The following is a 20,999-nucleotide window of genomic DNA, read 5'->3' on the forward strand; positions in this document are numbered from 1 at the left end:
GGCTCTTGGGTGCTTATGATAAGGCCAGTCCAAATCTCACTGAAAGCGGCTAGGAAGGTGCAATATGGGTGCAAAGGTGTGCAACTAGGCGGAGGCACTGCCCGCTGCAAAACACTTCTTACGTAGCCTGCAATCCGACATACACTTGCCAGTGTGTAGGTGATATTGAAGTCAATGAGGGTTTCCCTCCTTTCTTCTGAAGACACATACAGTGGTACCTCAGATTAAGTACTTAATTCGTTCCCGAGGTCTGTTCTTAACCTGAAACTGTTCTTAACCTGAAGCACCACTTTAGCTAATGGGGCCTCCTGCTGCTGCCACGCTGCCGGAGCACGATTTCTGTTCTCATCCTGAAGCACAGTTCTTAACCTGAGGTAATATTTCTGGGTTAACGGAGGCTGTAACTTGAAGCGTATGTAACCTGAAGCATATGTAACCCGAGGTACCACTGCACAGAACTGCACTAAAGCAATGACAAACCTAGACAGCATCTTAAAAAGCAGAGACATCACCTTGCCAACAAAGGTCCGTATAGTAAAAGCTATGGTTTTCCTAGTAGTGATGTATGGAAGTGAGAGCTGGAACATAAAGAAGGCTGATCGCCGAAGAATTGATGCTTTTGAATTATGGTACTGGAGGAGACTCTTGAGAGTCCCATGGACTGCAAGAAGATCAAACCTCTGCATTCTGAAGGAAATCAGCCCTGAGTGCTCACTGGAAGGACAGATCGTGAAGCTGAGGCTCCAATACTTTGGCCACCTCATGAGAAGAGAAGACTCCCTGGAAAACACCCTGATGCTGGGAAAGATGGAGGGCACAAGGAGAAGGGGACGACAGAGGACGAGATGGTTGGACAGTGTTCTCGAAACTACAAACATGAGTTTGACCAAACTACGGGAGGAAGTGGAAGACAGAAGTGCCTGGCGTGCGCTGGTCCATGGGGTCACGAAGAGTCGGACACGACTAAACAACAAGAGTTTAAACTGGTCCGCCAACCCTAGAACAACAACGTCACTCAACCAGACAAGCCTCCCGTAAGAGATTCTTTTGTCAAAGATGACCGCGCCCTAATCAGTAGCTAGCCAAGGAGCCCCACCATGCACTGCGCTCCGCCGGAGGGTTTGCAAAGCTCCTCGGGAAATGTAGTCTTCTCTAAAGAGCCGCCTCGGCGAAGCGCTCCCCGAGGTAAACAGAATCCAGCCAATAGCAAGTGAGCCGCCCGCCCACTCGGCCCTCTGCCAGCCAATCGAGGAGCTAACACTGCTCTCCGCGGGGCGGGGCTTGCTGCTGCTGCTGCTTCTCCCACTGCGCGTGGCGTAATCTGAGGTGAAAGGTAGAAGGGTCAGGGGAGGCGGCCACGGAGGCTGTTGCCATTGAAGCTGCCGCGCGCCGGCGAGGGAGGAGGGGGAGGAGGCGGCAGCGGAGCAGAAGAGGCGGGAGGGGCTGCCTGGCCGCGCCCTGCTTCAGGGATGGCGTTGGAAGCGGCGCTGGCGGCGGTCGGTGGGCGCGGCGGCGGGGCCGAGAGGGACCTGAGTCGCTTCAATGAGCAGGTAACGACGAGGCAGCCGGCTGGGCTCGGAGCGCCTTTCCTTGCTCATGGCCCCTCAGGAGAACGCCCACCCTTCTCTCGGCGGGGGCCCCTCGGAGCGGCGCCGCGCCGGGTGGTCCGTTGGAATGCGGAGGGAGGGGGCGGGACCCTCGTCCTCGCGCTGCTTTTTCCCGGTGGGCTGCTACTGGCGGAGCACCGGGAGGCCCCGTTCTTGGGTCTCCGAAGCGATTCAGAACCTTCCCCCCACTAACAGCTCTTCTCTGGCCATAGGGCATTTAGGCTGCATTTGGCACTCGCTTCCCAGAAGAATTAGGTCCTCGGTGCCCCCTTCGTGGCTGTGAGCAGATCTTTGCCAAATCTATCCAATCTGAAACAAAACAAAATTAAATAAATATTTGATTTTGTTTTGTTTTTGAAAATCAATAGAAAGCATTTACAAAAACCACAACAAAGCTATCCAATCTGATCAACCCAGATTAATTCTTGTAGCATTTACCCCAGTATCTTAATATTTTGCTGGAAGCCGCCCAGAGTGTCTGGGGAAACCCAGCCAGATGGGTAGGGTATTACTAATATACTATATTATTATTATTATTATTATTATTATTATTATTATTATTATTATTAGCAGCAGCAGCAGCAGCAGCTCTGTGCAGTGTTAGCATTTCTTTCCCTGTGGGAAGCATTATTTGTCTAATCTACTGTGTTTCGTATTGTAGGTAATCCTAATTATACTTGCCCTCCTTCCCCTGTCACCACCCTGCAGTTTCTCTTATATTTATTTAAATAGGTTCTTTTTATGTTTTCCAATCATCTTCAAATCTGATAATGACACCAACAGAATGCACACCTTCCTAATAGATGTTATTATTTCTTTTCTTTAGTATAATGGTTTCTTCCCTTTCTTAAATGGTTGCATATTAATGCAAAGATCTGTAACAAGTTCAAAGAGTGTGTTGTAGCAAATATTGTGGCCATAGCTATGCACATCTCTGGGTAGACTAAAGGGCACGTATTATAGCATGAGGAGGTTTGGAAACAAGGAATGCTTAAAAAAACACACACCAAGGTGCATTAAAATAATGGCTATCTTCCTACAGTGTTGTGGCTACTAGAAGCTCCCTCCCCCAAATTTGTAGTATTTCCTGTTAGTTAGATTCTTATTATGTAGTATTTCCTGTTAGCTAGATTAGACAGCTGTCATAGTCCCCCGTCCCCCCCCCCTTGTGCTGTGGATTGATCCATTAAGCATCCATGCTGCTTTGAGTTGAATGCTCTAAGCAAGGTTACCTTTGAAGCTTCAGTTGGCCCACCAAGCTGGTTGCTTAGTTACTGGAGTGCCAGCTATAGCAACATTGTTCCACTGATCTACATTGCATTCTAGTGTATTGCAAAGGTAATTAAAATGTCTGATCTAAAGCCGACTGGTTGAAATATTTATTTCTTGATAGGTGTGTATTATATTCAAAGTGTATTATATCTGGGTTCAGATTTCAGGTTGCAGCCCATACCAGGAGATAAAGATACGTGTTTAGTAGTTTTACATTTCTATATGGAGGTCAAATTGTCAGGCTCCTTATGCACCATGTTTAAAGGCCCTCTCTCTTGTTCTGGTCCAGATGTGCATTCATCCTGAGCAGGGCAGTAAAGGGCCTCTCCTTCGGATCTCCGGGAGCAAGCAGGATAGGAGGAAGTGATCCTTAAAATATCCTTCTAAGCCAGGGGCCTCCAGTCTTTTAAGACCAGGGGCCACATTTGGAATTTTGGGAGGTTGGGGTGGGTATATGTCACAAAAATTAACTGCCGAAGGGGTGTGGTATAATGGTTTCAACATAGGAGAAGCTGAGCCAGTGCAAACAGGAACTGAGCAGGACACGCAAACCGTCTCTCATAAATTTCCCAGAAAATTTCCCAGGGACTTTTTGTTTTTCTTTTCTTTCTTTAATAAATTTCAATACCACCCTTCATCCAAGGATCACAGAGGAGGTGGGGGTTTACAATATAAAAACATAAAAAATAATTATTCCCACACAGTTGAAAAGGTCATACATAGATTGTTTAATTAGCCAAAAGCCTGGCAGAAGAACTGGTGCCCCCTGTCCTAAGCCATTTAGGGCTTTAAAGATAATAGCTGGATCGGTGTAATGTGATTAAAGGCCATCTTAGCAAGTAGTATACCTATAGTCTTGGCAAGCATCACTTTGCTAATAAATTGAGTATCTGATAATAATACTATTAGAGTCCAAACCTAAACGCAAATACTAGGGAGTAAGCCCCACTGAGCTCAGTGGAACTAACTTCTGAGTAAATGTGCTTAGAGTTTCACTGTTGACATCCTAAGGTTAGCCTCTGAGGGGATGATAAAGCATTTTCTGGCAAAATCAGAAAGCTTGTATGAGGACTATTAAAACATTTTGAAGAATGGATTTTTGTTTTTTTCAGAATAGGTCAACCTTCAAATTTGAAACAACAGATGAAGAGAAAAGAAAGGTAAGAAACACAGAAACAGGCGTGCGGGGGTGTTTCTTCAGGGTACTCTGAGTTATAGGGTTCCTACAGGCTATAGGTAGTCTGCTTTCCTCTCCCTGCTTTGCGTCTGTTATAACAATGCCAGGATTTGTTGGTGACCATTATACTTAGGGTTGTTTCTGTTGTGTATATTTGAGGTTTGTTGAATTTAATAACTTAAAATCAAACTTGGGCCTGGGCCTGTTGTTGTTCAACATCTTTATAAATGACTTGGATGAAGGTATTGAGGGAATGCTCATCAAATTTGCAGGCGACACCAAGCTAGGAGGGGTAGCCAATGCTGTTGAAGACAGAATCTGGTTTCAATATGACCTTAACAGATTAGAGAACTTGGTCTAAACTAAAAAGAAAGAAAGAAAGGAAAAGGATTTCTATAGCTGCAAATGTAGGCAGGAAAAACCAGCTTCACAGATATAAGGTGGGGAACACCTGTATTGACAGTAGTACATGTGAAAAGGATCTAGGGATCTTAGTAGACCACAAGCTTAGCCTGAGCCAAAAGTGTGATACAGAAGCGGAAGCAGCTAGTGCTACAGTGGCATTGTACCATCAGCAGGCGTTCTGTTCCCTTAGATTAGAAGATGTCGGTGTGGAATCAGCCCCCCTTTTTTGTTTGTGTATATATAGGTTTCACCTTTTTTTGCTATCATAATTTGTAAACACGAAGTTGCTGAAATTCAGAACAATATTCATTGATGGACATTAGTAATTTTGGGCTTTTTAAAAGTCACACCTTCCAAATTGCAATGAATCCAGAAAATAAGCATTAATATGTATAGAAGGGCTTATTTTTGCATGTGAAATTATACAGATAACTATATTATCATGTTTTATATACTCTGATTGCACTAGTAGTAAATTTGTTCCTTCCAATCAACAATATAACAATTGAAAGCTGTGGGGAAATGGGCAAGAAGGTAAAATCTTTTCCTTCTTAAAATAGAAAGGGACATAGTTGCCACATCTTTAAAGAATTAACATTTCATATCAGTTGTCCCAATGCATACATCTGTTGTTAATGTGAATTGATCATTTTATTTTACTTTAGAAGATGTATTTGTACAACTATATTTGGATTTAAGAGATGATGAGTTATGTTTGTGACAGTACACTTTCTTTGGGGGGAAAAAGGCTTTATGGGTCATGATAGTGACTCTGCCTTTTCACCTTATTTGTGGTGAAGTTTAACAATTATATAGACAAGTAGCTTTCTAATTTGTTACAATGGTAATTTGCTAGTTCATGGAGATGTCCGTATCCACTCTTTGACCGCCAAGGATTTTCTAAATTTTGCCTTGGGTTGCCTGTTCACCATAGTCTCTCTTTAGGGCAGGGATGTGAAAATCTGTGGTCCCCAGATTATTATTATTATTATTATTATTATTATTATTATTATTATTATTAATATTATTAATATTATTATTTTATACCCCGCCCATCTGGCTGGGTTACCCCAGATGTTGCTGGTCTAGAACGCCCAACATGGCCACTTGTCAGGGATGATGGGTGCAACTGGAGGGCAACTGGTTTTTCATCTCTACTTCAGCACATCTAGATTATGGGTCACATGGGGAGACACCATAGTATACCTAAAGTCAGTGGAAGATGCAGGTGAATGAGGGAATAATATTCACCTGCAAATTTCACATAAGCGCTAGTACTGTTGGTTGATAGAGGAGCCTTTTTGGCACTGCTAGTGTATGTATAATTACTGCCTAATGCATTAGAGACCTTTTTGTTGTTCCTCAGAGTCTGCTCTTCTCCCTTCTCTCTCCCCACCCCCCTCGCCACAGTAGATGAGTCATCAGTTGCAATGCAATCAGGGGTTTCTCTGGAGAACATGTTTTTAAAAAAACCCCACATATTACAAGCTGTCTTCTAACTGTAATAAGTACATATCAGATTCTTAAAAGATAGGTGAACGCTGATTGTCTAGGCCTGATTGCTTTTGCCTTAAGGTGGGGAAATGAAAGTAATTGGGAAAATAAACACTAAAAACAAGAACTGAGTGTAAAGAGATGACTTATGGCTCCCTGAGAATGCTGGCAGTCTGGAACAATATGGAGGCAAGGCATATAATTCACTGACTCACTAAATGAACTTAATCTGCAACTTAATAGGGGTGGTTCAAATTCTGTTCTTTTAAATCCTTAATTGCTGGCTGTTCTAGTCACTAAGTTATTCAGCATAATTCATTTTCTCCATGACTAAAACATTTGTCCTTGTTGTCTTCACCAGTATCATACTATGCTGACAAAAGAACCCCTAAACAATGCAGATAAGAAAAAAGTGTTAATATTTTTCCCCCAACCCAAAATTGTGTTTTGCTAACCATAGGTAAGCAGGAACAAATTATCCGTGTAGGGCTCCGCACGATGTGATGTGCCTTCTTACTGTGTCATGTTCCATTCTCATGCTCTGAATACTCCCCCCGCCTCTCCAATTTAGCCACCCCAGGAGCACAGCATGCAAAAATATTTGACAGTGAACTCTATTATTAGATTCTAAATCACTAGCATGCAGCTTAAATTAAGGTGCCGTGGTTTCAGTGGCACCAGTGGTCAACAAAACCCACCTTTCCTGTTTGTCGTAGTAGATTAATGAATTTCTCTCTCTTTAATATATCTTAGACCAGTGTTAGCTAGGTGTTGGCTGTTATTTTAGATCACAATTTCCCACCATCCCTGGTCATTCACCATGTTGTCTGTGGTTGATGGGAATTGGAGGTCACCATGTTGGATACCCTCTGCACACCTGCCTTGGCAGCAGCTGCTATCCATATTGTGTGTAGCTGGGCAATTCCAGAAATATCTAGAATCCTCCTGCATCATAGAGACTTACATGTTTTGTGGTATAAACTTTCACTTTGTCAGATATATTAGGTGATGTTTGTGTAGGTGTGGCTTGTTATGGACAATTGCCAGCTACAGTTTGCATGGCACAACAACTTGCTGGTCTGTGTTTGGCAGAATAGGATGTTTTGCCTCCCTTCCCCACCCTCCCAGGCCAACTTGGGTTCAACTTGAATAGCACTTGCTATTCTCAGGGGCTATTTTCAGGTCAGATTTTAACTAGCCTCTTTATCCTGCATAGGCAACAGTAGGAATGCTATTAGCCCATACAAGAGTGGTGTGAGAATTATAGAGTAACTAGATTCCAGCTTATTTATGGACTACTTTATTCCCAGAGTTCTCATTGACTTGATTATAGTCATTCTGACCAATGAAAGGCTTCAGAACTCAATTGAATTCAATAAATTAAGAACATGCCTATCTCATGAGCCCCCTAGGGAGGGCTTAATTAAAATCAACTGAGAATTTAAAATTGAGAAGACCCTGGGTCAAAAGACATAATGAACTGCAAAATCTTAAGGCCAGGCCAGGAGAAGGAAGCATGACATGATGCCAATTATTATTTGTTCGGGAGGCTAGGAACATCATGTACTTTAGTAAATAATGCCCAAGGAGACTAAAATACTAGGGGCTGCCAGTGGCCCTGTTTAGTGTGGTACGTGACACTTTTTTCTGGCTGGGCAATTTTGTAGGGTGTTTTTTTCTTTTGCTTCCCTGCTCTTTGTGCTTCCCAAGTGTTTCTAGAGCAAAAAACACCCCACCATGTAGAATTTTCAGTGGAAGCTTCCACAAAACAGTCCTTTTTGTATTCTTTGGTCTCTACATCAATGAAAACAAAATGGCTGCAAGGTTCAGTAAGACCTTTGCAATTCCAGAATGGCTAGATGAAGTATTTTACTTTGCTATATGTGGGAAACTGCATTTGGACAACCCCATGGGGGTTCTGCATTCCTGCATGCCTTTATCTGATCTGTTTACGGTAATGGATTTGGAGTTGATAGCAGAATGCTCTCTGGCCAACATAGTACTCACTGGTTTTAGAGTGATACTTGTTGCTTTATTTCTAATCTCTTATTAAGCATTTATGAACCTAACACAAATCAATGTCTGAGTTAGTGCACCAAGCAAATAAAAGAAAGTTCAGCTGCGTAGGTGATAAACGTTGAAGAGAGAATTTTCTCATGTCTCAGAAATTATCTTTGTTGTACAGAGTACACACTATGCTTACATTTGTTAGCAACCTGGCACTGTTACTTGAAAATGACACAAGCCACTATACAGCTTTGTAGAGCTTTAATATGGTCATCAGCCCTTGAACTTGGCCATGATTTGTACATAAATGCGGTAGGTTTGTGCCATATACTTGCAAGTTTGTGAGAGCTGTATCCTAAGAGGCAGTCTAAAAATAGTAATTAAAAAAAAAACTTCTTGATTTGATAACCACTTTATAATGTGGTGGTACATATATTTTGTTAAATAAATAAAATATTTTGTTTGTTTTTTTAACCTAAGTTAAAGGATGCATCAATAGTAGTAGTAGAGTAGTTACTGTAGTCCAAAGTGCCTACAGCTATATGCATGGGTGCAACTTGCTTTTTACTTAAAAAACTGAGTTCCTGTGATTATATCATCCTATTCAGGAGCATCCTATACTTTCTGTGGCACAACTGAAGACATTCCTGTATTTTGATGCTTTAGATCAGAGCCAGCAATTGATATGCTAGAGAAAAGCCAAGTTGTACTATTCTTATTTGAATCCATTTGTTGACCAAATCAGACACAATCTAGTTCTGATTGATGCAGCCTTCCTTTTGATATAATTTCACAAACTGTGAGCCACACAGCATACGATAAGCTGAAGCTAAAATATTTTTAATACCATTGATACTCTATGACAAATCAGAGGTGTGGGGATGGGTTATGGGTGTGTTACATTGCAGGGCAGAATGGTAAAATCTCATTCCTTTTTTCCTGTATGTTCAGCAACTATGTGAAGGAATATTGCTTTTACTGGACAAAGATATAAAAACATCCTGTAAAGTCATTTGCCTGGAGGCTCTCCGCATACTCTCAAGAGACAAAAAAGTATTGGTTCCTGTAACAACAAAGAAAAATATGCAGATCTTGATGAAGCTGGCAAAGCTGGACACTATGGAGGATTCTTTGGAAGATGTGACAGATTTCCCTGTCATAGTGGAAGCTTTAAAATGCCTTTGCAACATTGTTTTTAATAGTCCGGCCGCACAGAAACTCAGTCTGGAACTGAACCTGGCAGCTATGCTTTGCAATCTCCTGAAAAAATGCAAGGATCAACAATTTGTCGAAGACATTAAATGCTTTGATTTGCGTCTCCTCTTCCTCCTCTCCCTTCTGCACACAGATATCAGGTCACAGTTGCGTTATGATCTCCAGGGATTGCCACTGTTGACTCAGGCCTTGGAAAGTGCATTTAGCATAAGATGGACAGATAAATACATCACAGCTGAAGACCAGGAAATGTCACCGTTGTCACTGCAAGAGACAGATTGTGCCGTCGAAGCACTGAAAGCTCTCTTTAATGTAACTCTTGACAGCTGGAATGTACACAGTGAGGTAAGATTTGAGTCTGACATATCTTGCCCAGGGTTATTTCTCTGCCAGAGGATTGCAGCTGAAACTACAGTTTTACATCCTTGTCATTGCAACAGTTGATTGGGAGTAGCATCCCAAACACAATGCAGGATGCAGCATAAATTTCAAAAGCAGAGTCATCTGTTTATCTGAAATTGAATTTTCCAGTTTCTGGAGTCCAAGCTCAAGTGTCAGGACAATAGGACCTATGATTTAACTAAGTGTTGCATAATGGTGCCCTCATTATATGGCACAGACTATTCTGTCCATATTACTTGATCTATTGTTTGGATGCAGTTTGGCTGACTAGAAAGGCCCCACCACCACCAAGCAGAAAAGTAATTCTTCTTGGTAGATGTGAACACACCAGAAGAAATAGAAGTAACTTAATCTCCAATGTGCTGGCCTGCAAACAGTGCCAAAGAGAAGTACTACTCCTGTTTGAGTGTGAAAGAAAACACACCATGTGTAACTTTTAACTGCCAAGTTTTAATTGTAAGTGGACATTTCCAAAAGATATTCAGCATGGCTCATTATGAAAGAAACCTTGTCTTACATTTCTAATAATCTAAAAGTACTGTAAATGGTACACTAACTACAAAATTGCAAGGTGTTGCAGATATAGAATATTTTTCGGCCCATAGGGCGCACCGGCCCATAGGGCGCACCTAGTTTTGGGGGGAAATAAAAAAAAATTCGGGATGCAGGCAGCTCCGCTGTGCGCCCCGGGTTTCGGGATGCAGGCTGCTATCCGCAAGCCTAGGGTGCCCGGCGGGAACTCCCGCGGGCTCCCAAGGCTTGCAGATAGCTTCCTGAAGCCTGGAGCGCGAGAGGGGTCGGTGCGCAAATTAATGAAAGTAACATACTATTTCTTCCCATGGGCACAGTATTGCTTCTTGCATGTTCTGCCCCATCTTGTTTTGGCCCTTAGTAAGGAGAAGAGCAAAGGAAGCTATGGGGAAGGGCAAGACTGAACCGTGGATGATCCGACTATGTATGTAAGAAGGCAGTGTTGATGCGGTGGGGGAAATGTTTGTTTTAACACCAGATTTGAAGAACTGTCAAGAAGAGCCTATTAGAGTTGTGGAGAAAATAATACCTGTCAAGAATGGCATGATTTTGCTTGAATAATAATTGAAGCCTTACTTCTATTACTTATTTTGAAGACTGAGAAAACACGTGAACATATGAAGCAAAGTTCACACACCCATATGGGTTTTGTACTGTGCCAGCCCTTTTATTTTAATTTAATCCCTGTTCTAATTAGGACTCTTAGAAGTCCCCATTTGCAGCCTTGATAATTAATTATGTTTCTCTTCATAATTTGTATGTCCACAGAACGATTCTCATGAATTTCGTTACATGACTGCCATTCTTCGTCACTGCTTATTAACTCTGGGTCCTACTGAAGACAAAACTGAAGAGTTGCACAGGTTAGTGAAATTGCAGGTCCATTTATTTTAGAGATAAATGCTTCTTGTTTGGCTAGGTCAGGGTTAGGGAACCGGTGGCCCAGGCATCTAGCAAAATCTGGAAGGCCGCAAGTTCCCCATCCTTGGGGTAAGTGCTTGTCTGCTTGCAGCACTCTGTTAACCTTTGGGTTGTTTTTTTAAAGTGAAATCAAATGCATGTAAAATCTTTTTCTTTTTCTTTGAATAAGTAAAACATAAGGGTTGGTGCGGAATTATTGGAATAAGACTTTTGCCAGTTGCCTCAAAAGCAGTACTGTTCGATGGCAGTAGTTTGCTGAGCACTTGGACATGTTGCCAATCAAACGACTTACCTAACAAGTGTGTACATGTGTGCAGAGAAGTGAAGTGGATTACCTCTGCTGGAGCAAGGATGTATACCGAAAGCCCAGAAAGGCTGATGATTTGTTTTTTTGGCACTGGATACATATTGTCTAAGCCAGGATTAATTTCCATCCTTCCTGAAGCACTCACGGTGGTGAATCTAAGTAAAAGTGTGGATCTTAAGATACAACATTGTGTTGGAGGATATTTGAAAGCTTTTTCCTCTGTTGTATATATTAAATGGAAGATTAAATTTTGATTCAAAAACTCTGGAAATATAAGACTGTGTTGTGTGGCCCTGTACCTGCCATTGCAGATTTCCTTTGTACACCAGACCAGCACATGGCTTCCAATGGTGGACTCTCCTTCATTAGAGGTTTTTAAGCAGAGGCTGGATAGCCACCTGTCATGGATGCTTTAGTTGAGATTCCTGCATTGCAGGGGGCTGGACTAGATGACCCTCTGCGTCCTTTCCAATTCTGTGATTCTGCAGCCTTGACAAAATGGTGGAAGGGCTCACCTGAGTGAATTGGCCTTAAGGATAGATAGGTTTGTGTGGGGGGGGCTGCTGCTTAAGGCAGAGTCTGGTAAGAATTCTAGTTCTGGGGTCAACAACCATAGACAGCACAGTCAAGTCTTTTGTGTATGGGCACACAAACATGCCCCTTAATACTTTGGTCCTCAAGCTCTGAGCCTCCATATGTATGTATGGTACTTCAAGTAAAAGTCAGAATCTGCTGTAAATAAGAACATAAGAGCCTGCTGGACCAGGCCAGTGGCCCACCTAGTCCAACATCCTGTTCTCTAAGTGGCCAACCAGGTGACTGTAGGAAACCCACAAGCAGGATTTGAGCACACAAGCACTTTCCCCCCCCCCCCCACTTCCCACCCCAACCCCATGGTTTCCAGCAGCTGATATAAATAAACAGTGGCCTTCTGTACCAGGTACCATTGAGATACCTAGAACCTCATTAATTGCTCACTTGTTTCCCTTCTTCCCTGCCAATATCTCAAAACATTTGTGGGTTGGCCTTGGCATTAAGAGCATAACCTGAAGCAAAGCCTGCCAAAGGTGAGTTTCTTTTATCTTGCTAACGCCTAGCTCTGCCTGATCCCTTATGTTAGGCATTTAACAGCTGCAGCCCCACTACTGTGTTAGTAGCGCTCTGTGAACAACCCTGCTCCGTTATTTCTGACTTCAGACCCAGTTCTGCAGTCTTCCCTGGCTCATCATAACCTAGTCTTTCTACCCTGCACTCTGTAGTTAACAATTCCGTTCCTTGTTCTCAATAGCCTTATTCAGGCATTCTTAATGTCGCTTAAATGAATACATGAGGAGCATAGAGCATGCATGAATGTGCATAACTGTTCTCCCTCTGCATATTCAAGGGCAACTGTCAGCAGTAGGAAGGCTTCCCTTCTGCAAACAGTTGCCATTCAACACATGGAGATAGGAATGATGGAGCAGAGCTAACAAACTTGTGCACTCTTTCCTTCTCACCTGTTCATTTAAGCCCCATTTACATACACCTGAATAGGGCTAATATGTTGTTGTTTTGTGCTGTTCCCTTACCTGCTCATATCTACCTTAAGAACTGTTCAGGCATTACTTTGCTCTTCCCCTACATGGTGAGTTCAGGGACAGTCCTCAAACTCATGCACTGCATCTCTGCTCCGTGTTCCTGTGCATAAAGAGGGTGATGCCCAAACCATCATTTGAACACTTGGTCTCTCTTGACCTGGATATCTAACACAGTGTTTCCCAACCTTTTTTGGGCAAAGGCACACTTGTTTCATGAAAAAAATCTCGAGGCACACCACCATTACAGCCCCGTGACGTCAGCGCGCAGCGTCACGCCGGGAGGGACATGAATTGCTAGCAAATTACATAATCACCTCCTTGAGGGCTGGCTCATCTTCTCCGAAGGCAGAACCCCATTAATTAACAGCACAGACTCACACCATAGCCAAGACGAGGGGGGAAAACCTCAGTCATGCACAGTCATGCACATGTGGGGGCTAAATGAGGACGAAGACCGGGCAGAGAGCAGGGTTCAAATCACCCCACCTGGCCAGGACAATCCCTGGGTGCTCCCTTGGGCCACTCGCCTGACCCACCTCGCAGGGCTGTTGTTGCGAGGATAACACGGGGAGAACCACGCGCGCCCCCGGGAGCTCCTTGGAGAAGAAAGCGGGCGATGAATGCAATGCACGAAATATATGAGAGGCGACCAGGTTTTGCAGGTGAGGGGCCCCCGCCAGCCTCCGCTTCCAACACCCGGCGCAACGACGCCGAAGTTTCCCCCCGGGCTCGGCTCGGGGAGCAGCGCTGCTCCCCCCCCGGCTCCCCTTCGCCCTCCCGGCTCTCTCTGCCGCCCACTGGGGACCCCCCTCACCTGCCAAGTCCGGAGCGCCGGTGGAAGTTGCATGCATGCATGCAGGGCGCCGCGTTGCCATTGCATTGCACTGCACTCCATGCAACGCATGCACGCATGCATTGCCTTGCACGCCCGCCAAGGGGTCTCCCCGCGGTCCGATGCGTCCCCTCCGGCACGGATGCAGCATTGCAAAAATTAACCCCCCCCGACGCAGCCCTACCTGGGGGGCAGCCTCCGCCGCTCCGCCTCCGCGGGGATCCCCGGGCTCCATCCTGCAGCCCGATCTCCGCGGGGGCGCAGGCAGGCTGCGCGGGGTCTGCGCGGAAGAGCCCCTGCCCGGCCGCCGCCGCTGCGCTCATTCCATGGCCGGGAGAAGAGCGCTTCAAACAAAACGCCCGGCCCGCCAGGCCACGCTGGGAAACGTAGTTTGCGCACCCCGCGCGTGCGCGGAGCCCAAGGGCGAGGGGACTACGGATCCCGGCAACCCCGCGCCGGGGACAGAGGGGGAGAGGCCGGGTGCAGGGATGGAGGGACGGGTGGGTGAGCGAGTGAGTGAGTGGCAGCTGCCAAGCCTTGGCCGAGAGCCAGGAAGGGCCTCCCCGGAGGAGGAGGAGGAGGGAGGCGCAGAGCGGGAGGGAGGGAGGGAACCCCAGGGGTCATCTAGTGACGGCGCCCCAATCGAAAATTTGACTTTTTTTTAAAAAAAAAACTTTCGAATTTTTTAATTTTTCCCGCGGCACACCAGGCAACATCTCGCGGCACACTAGTGTGCCGCGGAACAGTGGTTGGGAAACACTGATCTAACATACACACACACACACACACACCCTTCTGACAGTGAATGGGGAACAGAGAATGAACACAACCTCAAGGTTCATCTTGCTTGAAGGTGAGGACGGGGGAGTAACATCTGAACAGGCTGTGGGATAAGAAACCCTTTAGGATTCTCTCCTGTTTGGTACTATCCAGTGGTTGGTGCTGTAGTAGTAGTAGTGTGTAGCCGTTTTAATATTTATATTTGGCTCTCACATGACTTGATATTTCTTCATTTGGACCTTCTTTGGCTAAAAAGGCCAGGCGTTTCTCTGCTTGTTCTGTTATGTCCCTGTTCTATATCATCCTGAAACATGTAGACCTGTTAATATATCCTGGAGGAGGCAATTTTCTTTCTTTTTGCTAATGCTCGCTTTCTTTTTGGTCAAAATCACTGTGCTTCATGCTCGCTAAGCTCAAGCTGTCAGGAAGGCTCATGACTGTAGAAGACCTAGACAACTACATGTCCTACCATGTGTTTCCATGAGATTTGGTGAGGGAATGCTCCTTGCTCTTTGAAAATTTAATTGCAGAAATAACATTAAGCCTAGTTCTGATGTGATGACACACCTGCCTTTTTTATTTAGGAAGTATAAGTAGTACTTACTGCACATTTTTGTTCAAGAGCAACTGTCTGAACTGAAGTTTTATGCTTGCTTCTGATGTATTTTTGAATGATATGTTAATTGTTAGTATTGGAGTACATAATCATAAAAAGTTACTATGACTCTATTACAGACTTCTTATTTTAGTAAACTGCTTTGAGCACAAAAATGGTTTGTACTTTAGTATTTTTATTTTGCTTTTTATGTATTCCTTTGAAGGCCAATAAGGTGGAAAAGCAATATAAAAACCTAAAAATATTTTGCGGTGGGTTTCTTTGTAACCATAGAGGATTGCAAACTTTATAATGAACACACAGATACTTGAGTCATTGTGGTTAGCATGCAAATGATCAGCCTTGTCAACCCAATGAATTATATAAGATGGATGGAGGCTTATTGGTGGTATAGTCCTGTGCTCGAACAAAAAATGTTAATGTGCGCAGAGGGGTGAGAGAGCACAGAACTGCTTCACTCTCTTTGCATGGAAGATTTAGGTCTCTTAACAGAAGGTGTATCAAAGTCGTCAAAGAGAAGGGTTGGTTTTATCAAAGAAATTTATTGGTGGTTATAACAATTTAATTTTTTGTTTACAAATGTTGCCCCCTATTCACCGACCCCAAATTGCTCCAGAGGATTGGGGATCATATAGGAGGAGAACAGGGAAGTTCTCTTTCACTCACAAACTGTATTCCACATACACCAGGGGTCAGCAACCTTTTTCAGCTGTGGGCTGGTCCACCGTCCCTCAGACCATGTAGTGGGCCGGACAATATTTTTTTGGAAAAAATGAATGCGTTCCTATGCCCCACAAATAACCCAGAGATGCATTTGAAATAAAAGCACACATTCTACTCATGTAAAAACACGTATCCGCAGGCCGGATGGAGAAGGCGATTGGGCCGCATCTGGCCCCCGGGCCTTAGGTTGCCTACCCCGGATATACACAATTATTTACTCAGATACAACCAGAACATTTTCATTGTCCAATAACACAATCCACACCCTTGGTTATGCAGCCCTCAACTGCTTATGAGTGCAATTGTGAAATTAAAAATTTATACCCATGTAAGAAACACGCGGGTGGTGCTGTGGTCTAAACCACAGAGCCTAGGACTTGCTGATCAGAAGATTGGCGGTTTGAATCCCCACAACAGGTTGAGCTCCCGTTGCTCGGTCCCAGCTCCTGCCAACCTAGCAGTTCAAAAGCATGTCAAAGTGCAAGTAGATCAATAGGTACCACTCCGGCAGGAAGGTAAACGGCGTTTCCGTGCGCTGCTCTGGTTTGCCAGAAGTGGCTTAGTCATCCTGGCCACATGACTTGGAAGCTGTACACCGGCTCCCTCGGCCAGTAAAGCGAGATGAGCGCCGCAACCCCAGAGTCGTCCATGACTGGACCTAATGGTCAGGGGTCCCTTTACCTTTACCCTTTACCTTTAAGAAACTAAAGAGCCGCTTGAAGTAGAATTTTCTATATGCGAAAACTGGTATTTATTTCAGAATAGTGTGCCTGCATGACATAGAAAACAAATAGCCATTCTATTGGCCTAGCCTGAAAATTTAACATTTTCAAATAGAAGGACAATACAGTCATACCTCGGGTTAAAGTCGCTTCAGGTTGAGCGTTTTCAGGTTGCGCTCCATGGTGATCCGGAAATAACGGAACGTGTTACTTTCGGGTTTCGCCGCTCGCGCATGCGCAGACGCTCAAAATGATGTCATGCCCAGAAGCAGCAAATTGTGGCACACGCAGGCGCGGGTTGCGTTCTGCTTTGGATGCGAATGGGGCTCCAGAACGGATCCCATTCGCATCCAGAGGTACCACTGTACATGCCATTTTATCATAAGTTGAATTCTTGACCTTTAAAAGTAGCAGGGGATGGAGAAGTCTACCTGAGACCCCAGAGAGCTTCTTAGGCGTATACTTTTTGCTTTATTCATTCTTCTACATTGAAAAGCAAGCTCTAATTCTGTGTGCTTGTTATATGGACATGGATTTAGTTTTAATAGACCGTGAATAGAAACCTAAATATATATTTTTGGAAACTTGGATATATATGTTTAAATTACATTTACATTTAGAAATCATTTTAAGGGGAAAAAATAAGGGACAAATGACTTTTAAAAACACTTATATAAATTGGTTGCCTTTAAATTATAGAATACTTTTTATTCCTCCCTGTTTCTAACAGGATGCATATGAAAAGCTTATATATCTTATAGTGCTATCCATCATGTCGCTTAAAATATTTGAAGGTACTCTTTAAATTATTGTATGCATTAAAGTAAATGCCATGTTTGCCAACTAACAAGATTTTAATCAAGGCTTTCAGTGGTGCTAAACAGTTGTTTGCTTTCACATTTGCATATCAGGAGGGGGCTGAGAGCGTGAGTAGGTGGGTGTCATGTCCCAGTGATTAATGATCTCTAAGAAGCTGAGAGAGGGGATAATATACACAGCATTTCTACCCCCTGGAGGAAGAATGCAAACACCATTGTGCAGATCTGTGCACAGTCACTGACTTCCTGGTAGCTGGAGAATTTCATACACTTCTTGGCCACAAATAAAACTGTCAGGCGGAGTGACAAAGATCAGAAAGCCAAGCTTTGGTTATTGAAAAGAATAGCTCGAGCACAGTGATCCAGAAAATTAATTTTGTAGGTGTTTGGGAACACCATTCTTATTAAGAAACCAGTAAAAAGGGGCCTTCTGTGGAAACTATCCAAGCTGCCCGTCCCCACCCCTGATTCGATTTTGCTGTTTCTTGCCAATTCAGTTTTACTGAAAGCAAGTTACCTTGCAAAATGTGAGGTGGCTGCAGCAAAACCCAGCCTCCCATCTTGTGTTCTGCATCTCACTTTCTCTTGATGCTGCTTCCAGAAAGTAAAAAAGGAGAATGAGCTATACAGTACTGTGGTCACAGGCATGGTGAAAGATGTTGTGCAAAAAAGAACTTCTGGTAACTACTTCTAAGTAAAATGTTTGCACAAAGTGAGATAAGAGACAAGAATTAGTGACTGAAGCCATTTGCTGACATAGATACACTAGAAATCAGTGGAACTTGCCTGTATGGTCTGTATGAATCAGAATAAAAGTGAATGTATGTTTGCTCTTTGCCTGTGCTAATGTTGTGGCTTAAATGCCTTCTAGGTGCATAATGCAAGCAGTTTGTGAACTTCTAAATTTAATACCAAGAAGAGATGTCTAGCCTACAGTGTTATCTTTCAGCCATCAAAATTGCTAACAACTTCCCAGAATGGAAATAAACCACAAAACAAGGAATACAAATGAGCTAGACTAGATAAGCCTAAATTGCAGTTCCCACTACATGATATCTTAGTGGTGTGTATTAGAATAACAATGCAATTTTCTCCTAAAACCCTTCTCTAGGTTGAATCTTGCTATTCTAGAACATTATTTTTTCAGCATGGGAACTTTTAATTTGCTTAATACATAGAAACCATAAAGTGCTGGGTCATAAAATTTATATACAACAGGAAAAGGAATGCAAATTATACACAAACAGAACAAAAACACTTATCAAAGTGCAATATAAATCCTAACACAACTGCCAGGGCTGAGTAAGCATTGTAAAGGTTTTTCTTCTTTTGCAAAAAACAAACCCAGAACAGACAAATTGGTATAAATTGCTATTCCCAGTGCATTTCAAGAAGCATCTCTTATCTAGGGAACTGAAGCCTGCTAACAATCTTGACGCTGCTGTTTACCAAAGCAGCTATTTCCTTTGTCTCCAAGCTATTGCTGTATAATAACGTGGGATGACTCCTGCTGAAGCAGGTCAAAGGCCCATCTAATCAACATCCTGTTCTCACAGTGGCCAACCAGAAGCCTGAATGGGTGGTAGGGTTATATGTATAACATCACTGGTGCACAAATTCTAATGCAGACTGCTCACTTGTGTTCTTTTCCCCAGACTTCGCCTTACTACTTTCCCATAAGACTTTTCTCTCTACTGCCAGTTGCCTGTAGGATTGCCAGTTCTTGAAGTAAAAAATTATGGAACTTAGGCAGGGCCCACCTAGGGGAGTGTGATCCTTTTGTGGCTTCACAACAGTCCTTGCTGCCCTAGGGCTTGTTTGAGAGAAATGGCGAGATCTGGATTTATTATTATTTTTTTATCACATAATCTCAGGAAAGCCTCTATTTCATTTGAGTCCCTGCCCACCAAGTAGTACTATCTGTGCATGCCGTTGGGCCCCTGCACAGACCACAACACAATCCAGGCTATATATGTGGCACAATGAGAAGGCAAAACATACTCACAGAATATATGCTTCAAATGGGCCAAACCCCAGACTACATGCGACATCATGTGTTCGTTACATGGCCAAAGACTTCGGTGTGTGTGAAAGAAACAAAACAGAGGCTTTGTGTGTGTGTGCCCATTCATGGGAAGCTCTCACACCAGGGAGTAGCTTGGTCTCTTCAAACAAGCCTTTAAAGTAGAGATCTTTCCCAGTCTGCATCTGTATTGGAATTATTTGTAGACATGTTATTCTTTGGGCGTTTGCCACTCTTGGGCTCCTTTGAGAGGAAGTGTGGCATATAAATCTAATAAACAAATTTCAAAAAGGCTAAGAACTTGCTGCTGCTTAAAAATGCTAAGAATTTTAGGAAGATGAATTCCGTACCTTCTTCTACACTTCATGCTTCCATTCCATTGAAGTATACCTGCAATCCTGTTGTTATTTAAACTTTGGAATTTACCTTTTCCTTTATCTGATAATCTCCCCAAAGTCTACCAACTCCCTGAAAATTCTTTGGAATCTAAGATGAAATCTTCGAATGGGGTGTACAGGTACAGCATTATAATCTGCTGTTATGCTAGAACATACAGGTTCTTCAACACAAATGCTTGGCATTCAGATGTGGTGTTTGCTGACACGGTATGAAGAAAATAGTGTCATGAATGAGAATGTTTTTAAAATCTGTTTCAGCAACGCAATCAACCTTTTAAGCAATGTTCCAGTTTCTTGTCTGGATGTCCTTATCAGTCCATCGACACAAGAGGATCCCGAGGACACAGATATCAAATACAATGGCATGAATATGGATGCAATTCAGGTGCTATTGAAGTTCATGGAGAAGAGAATTGACAAGGTTAGATTGTTTTATATAAGAGCTAAAATCATTGTTTTTATACGTTAATTAGATGTTCGTTGTCTTGTGACAAATGCCATCTTTTAAAACAGCTGTGCGTGGAAAAGCCACCTCTGGAAAGACTTTGGTTTGGAGAAAAGCATTAAGCATCCCCCTCACCTCCTGGTCACTTCACCAATCACATTCACGGCCTTTTGTCACTTGAATAAAAGCACACATTGTTGTGAAGCTGTTATATGGTTTGCAGTATAATGTCTTGTTGGGCCTTAAAAGCTGACACAAGTTTTCTCTTAATAACAAAAATGGGCCTGAATTTTTACCTATTCTGAACCATCTAATATTTTCAAGGTTGGAAGATGGCCTTGGGGAAATGCAAAATCAGGTAGTTGGGTCTACCTAGGTTTTTTATTTTAACAAATTGTGTTACATATTCAGTGTTTGCCTGCAAACCAAATCACATACAAGTGTGTAGAAAGATGAGTGTGATTGATATCAATATTTTGATTAGATACTAGGGGGGCATAAAAACAAATATTTATGCCATATTTGAAGGATCCTCTGTACAGAGCAAACAAAACAGCACGTGTGCACACAAACATACAGCTATTTCTCACTGAAGCACTGCTTTTAATATCAAACCCACAAATGAAACATAGACTGATTAGTTGTATTAAAGTAAAAGCTATTTGTTGCTTCTTACAATCAGCGGAAGTCCTTGTGTGTGTGTCTGCGAATGTACACACACACACAC

At 43.2% G+C, this 20,999-nt stretch overlaps 1 protein-coding gene and 1 long non-coding RNA gene across 5 annotated transcripts in view; one reads left to right on the forward strand and one right to left on the reverse strand.

Annotated features, from left to right (window-relative positions):
• LOC310687310 overlaps nucleotides 1–13,799 on the reverse strand; it is a 374,731-nt gene extending 360,932 nt beyond the window's left edge. Inside the window, exon 1 of the long non-coding RNA XR_014516379.1 lies at nucleotides 13,088–13,799. This is a non-coding gene — a long non-coding RNA (uncharacterized lncRNA). The remainder of the gene's footprint in view (nucleotides 1–13,087) is intronic.
• RIC8B (RIC8 guanine nucleotide exchange factor B) overlaps nucleotides 1,313–20,999 on the forward strand; it is a 31,521-nt gene continuing 11,834 nt past the window's right edge. For 2 of the 4 annotated variants that reach the window (XR_014516347.1, XM_083462176.1), the window contains exons 1-5: nucleotides 1,313–1,550; nucleotides 3,992–4,039; nucleotides 8,914–9,522; nucleotides 10,879–10,973; nucleotides 20,086–20,248. Coding sequence is in view for 2 of the 4 variants with exons in the window: in XM_083462176.1 (XP_083318302.1) it covers nucleotides 1,470–1,550; nucleotides 3,992–4,039; nucleotides 8,914–9,522; nucleotides 10,879–10,973; nucleotides 20,086–20,248 (996 nt within the window). In the remaining 2 variants the exon portion in view is untranslated. The remainder of the gene's footprint in view (nucleotides 1,551–3,991; nucleotides 4,040–8,913; nucleotides 9,523–10,878; nucleotides 10,974–20,085; nucleotides 20,249–20,999) is intronic. The other 2 variants (XR_014516348.1, XM_083462177.1) reach the window with 1 other exon arrangement.

This window comes from Podarcis liolepis (genome assembly GCF_965112155.1).
Source record: "Podarcis liolepis genome assembly, chromosome: 10".
Classification (NCBI taxonomy): domain Eukaryota; kingdom Metazoa; phylum Chordata; class Lepidosauria; order Squamata; family Lacertidae; genus Podarcis; species Podarcis liolepis.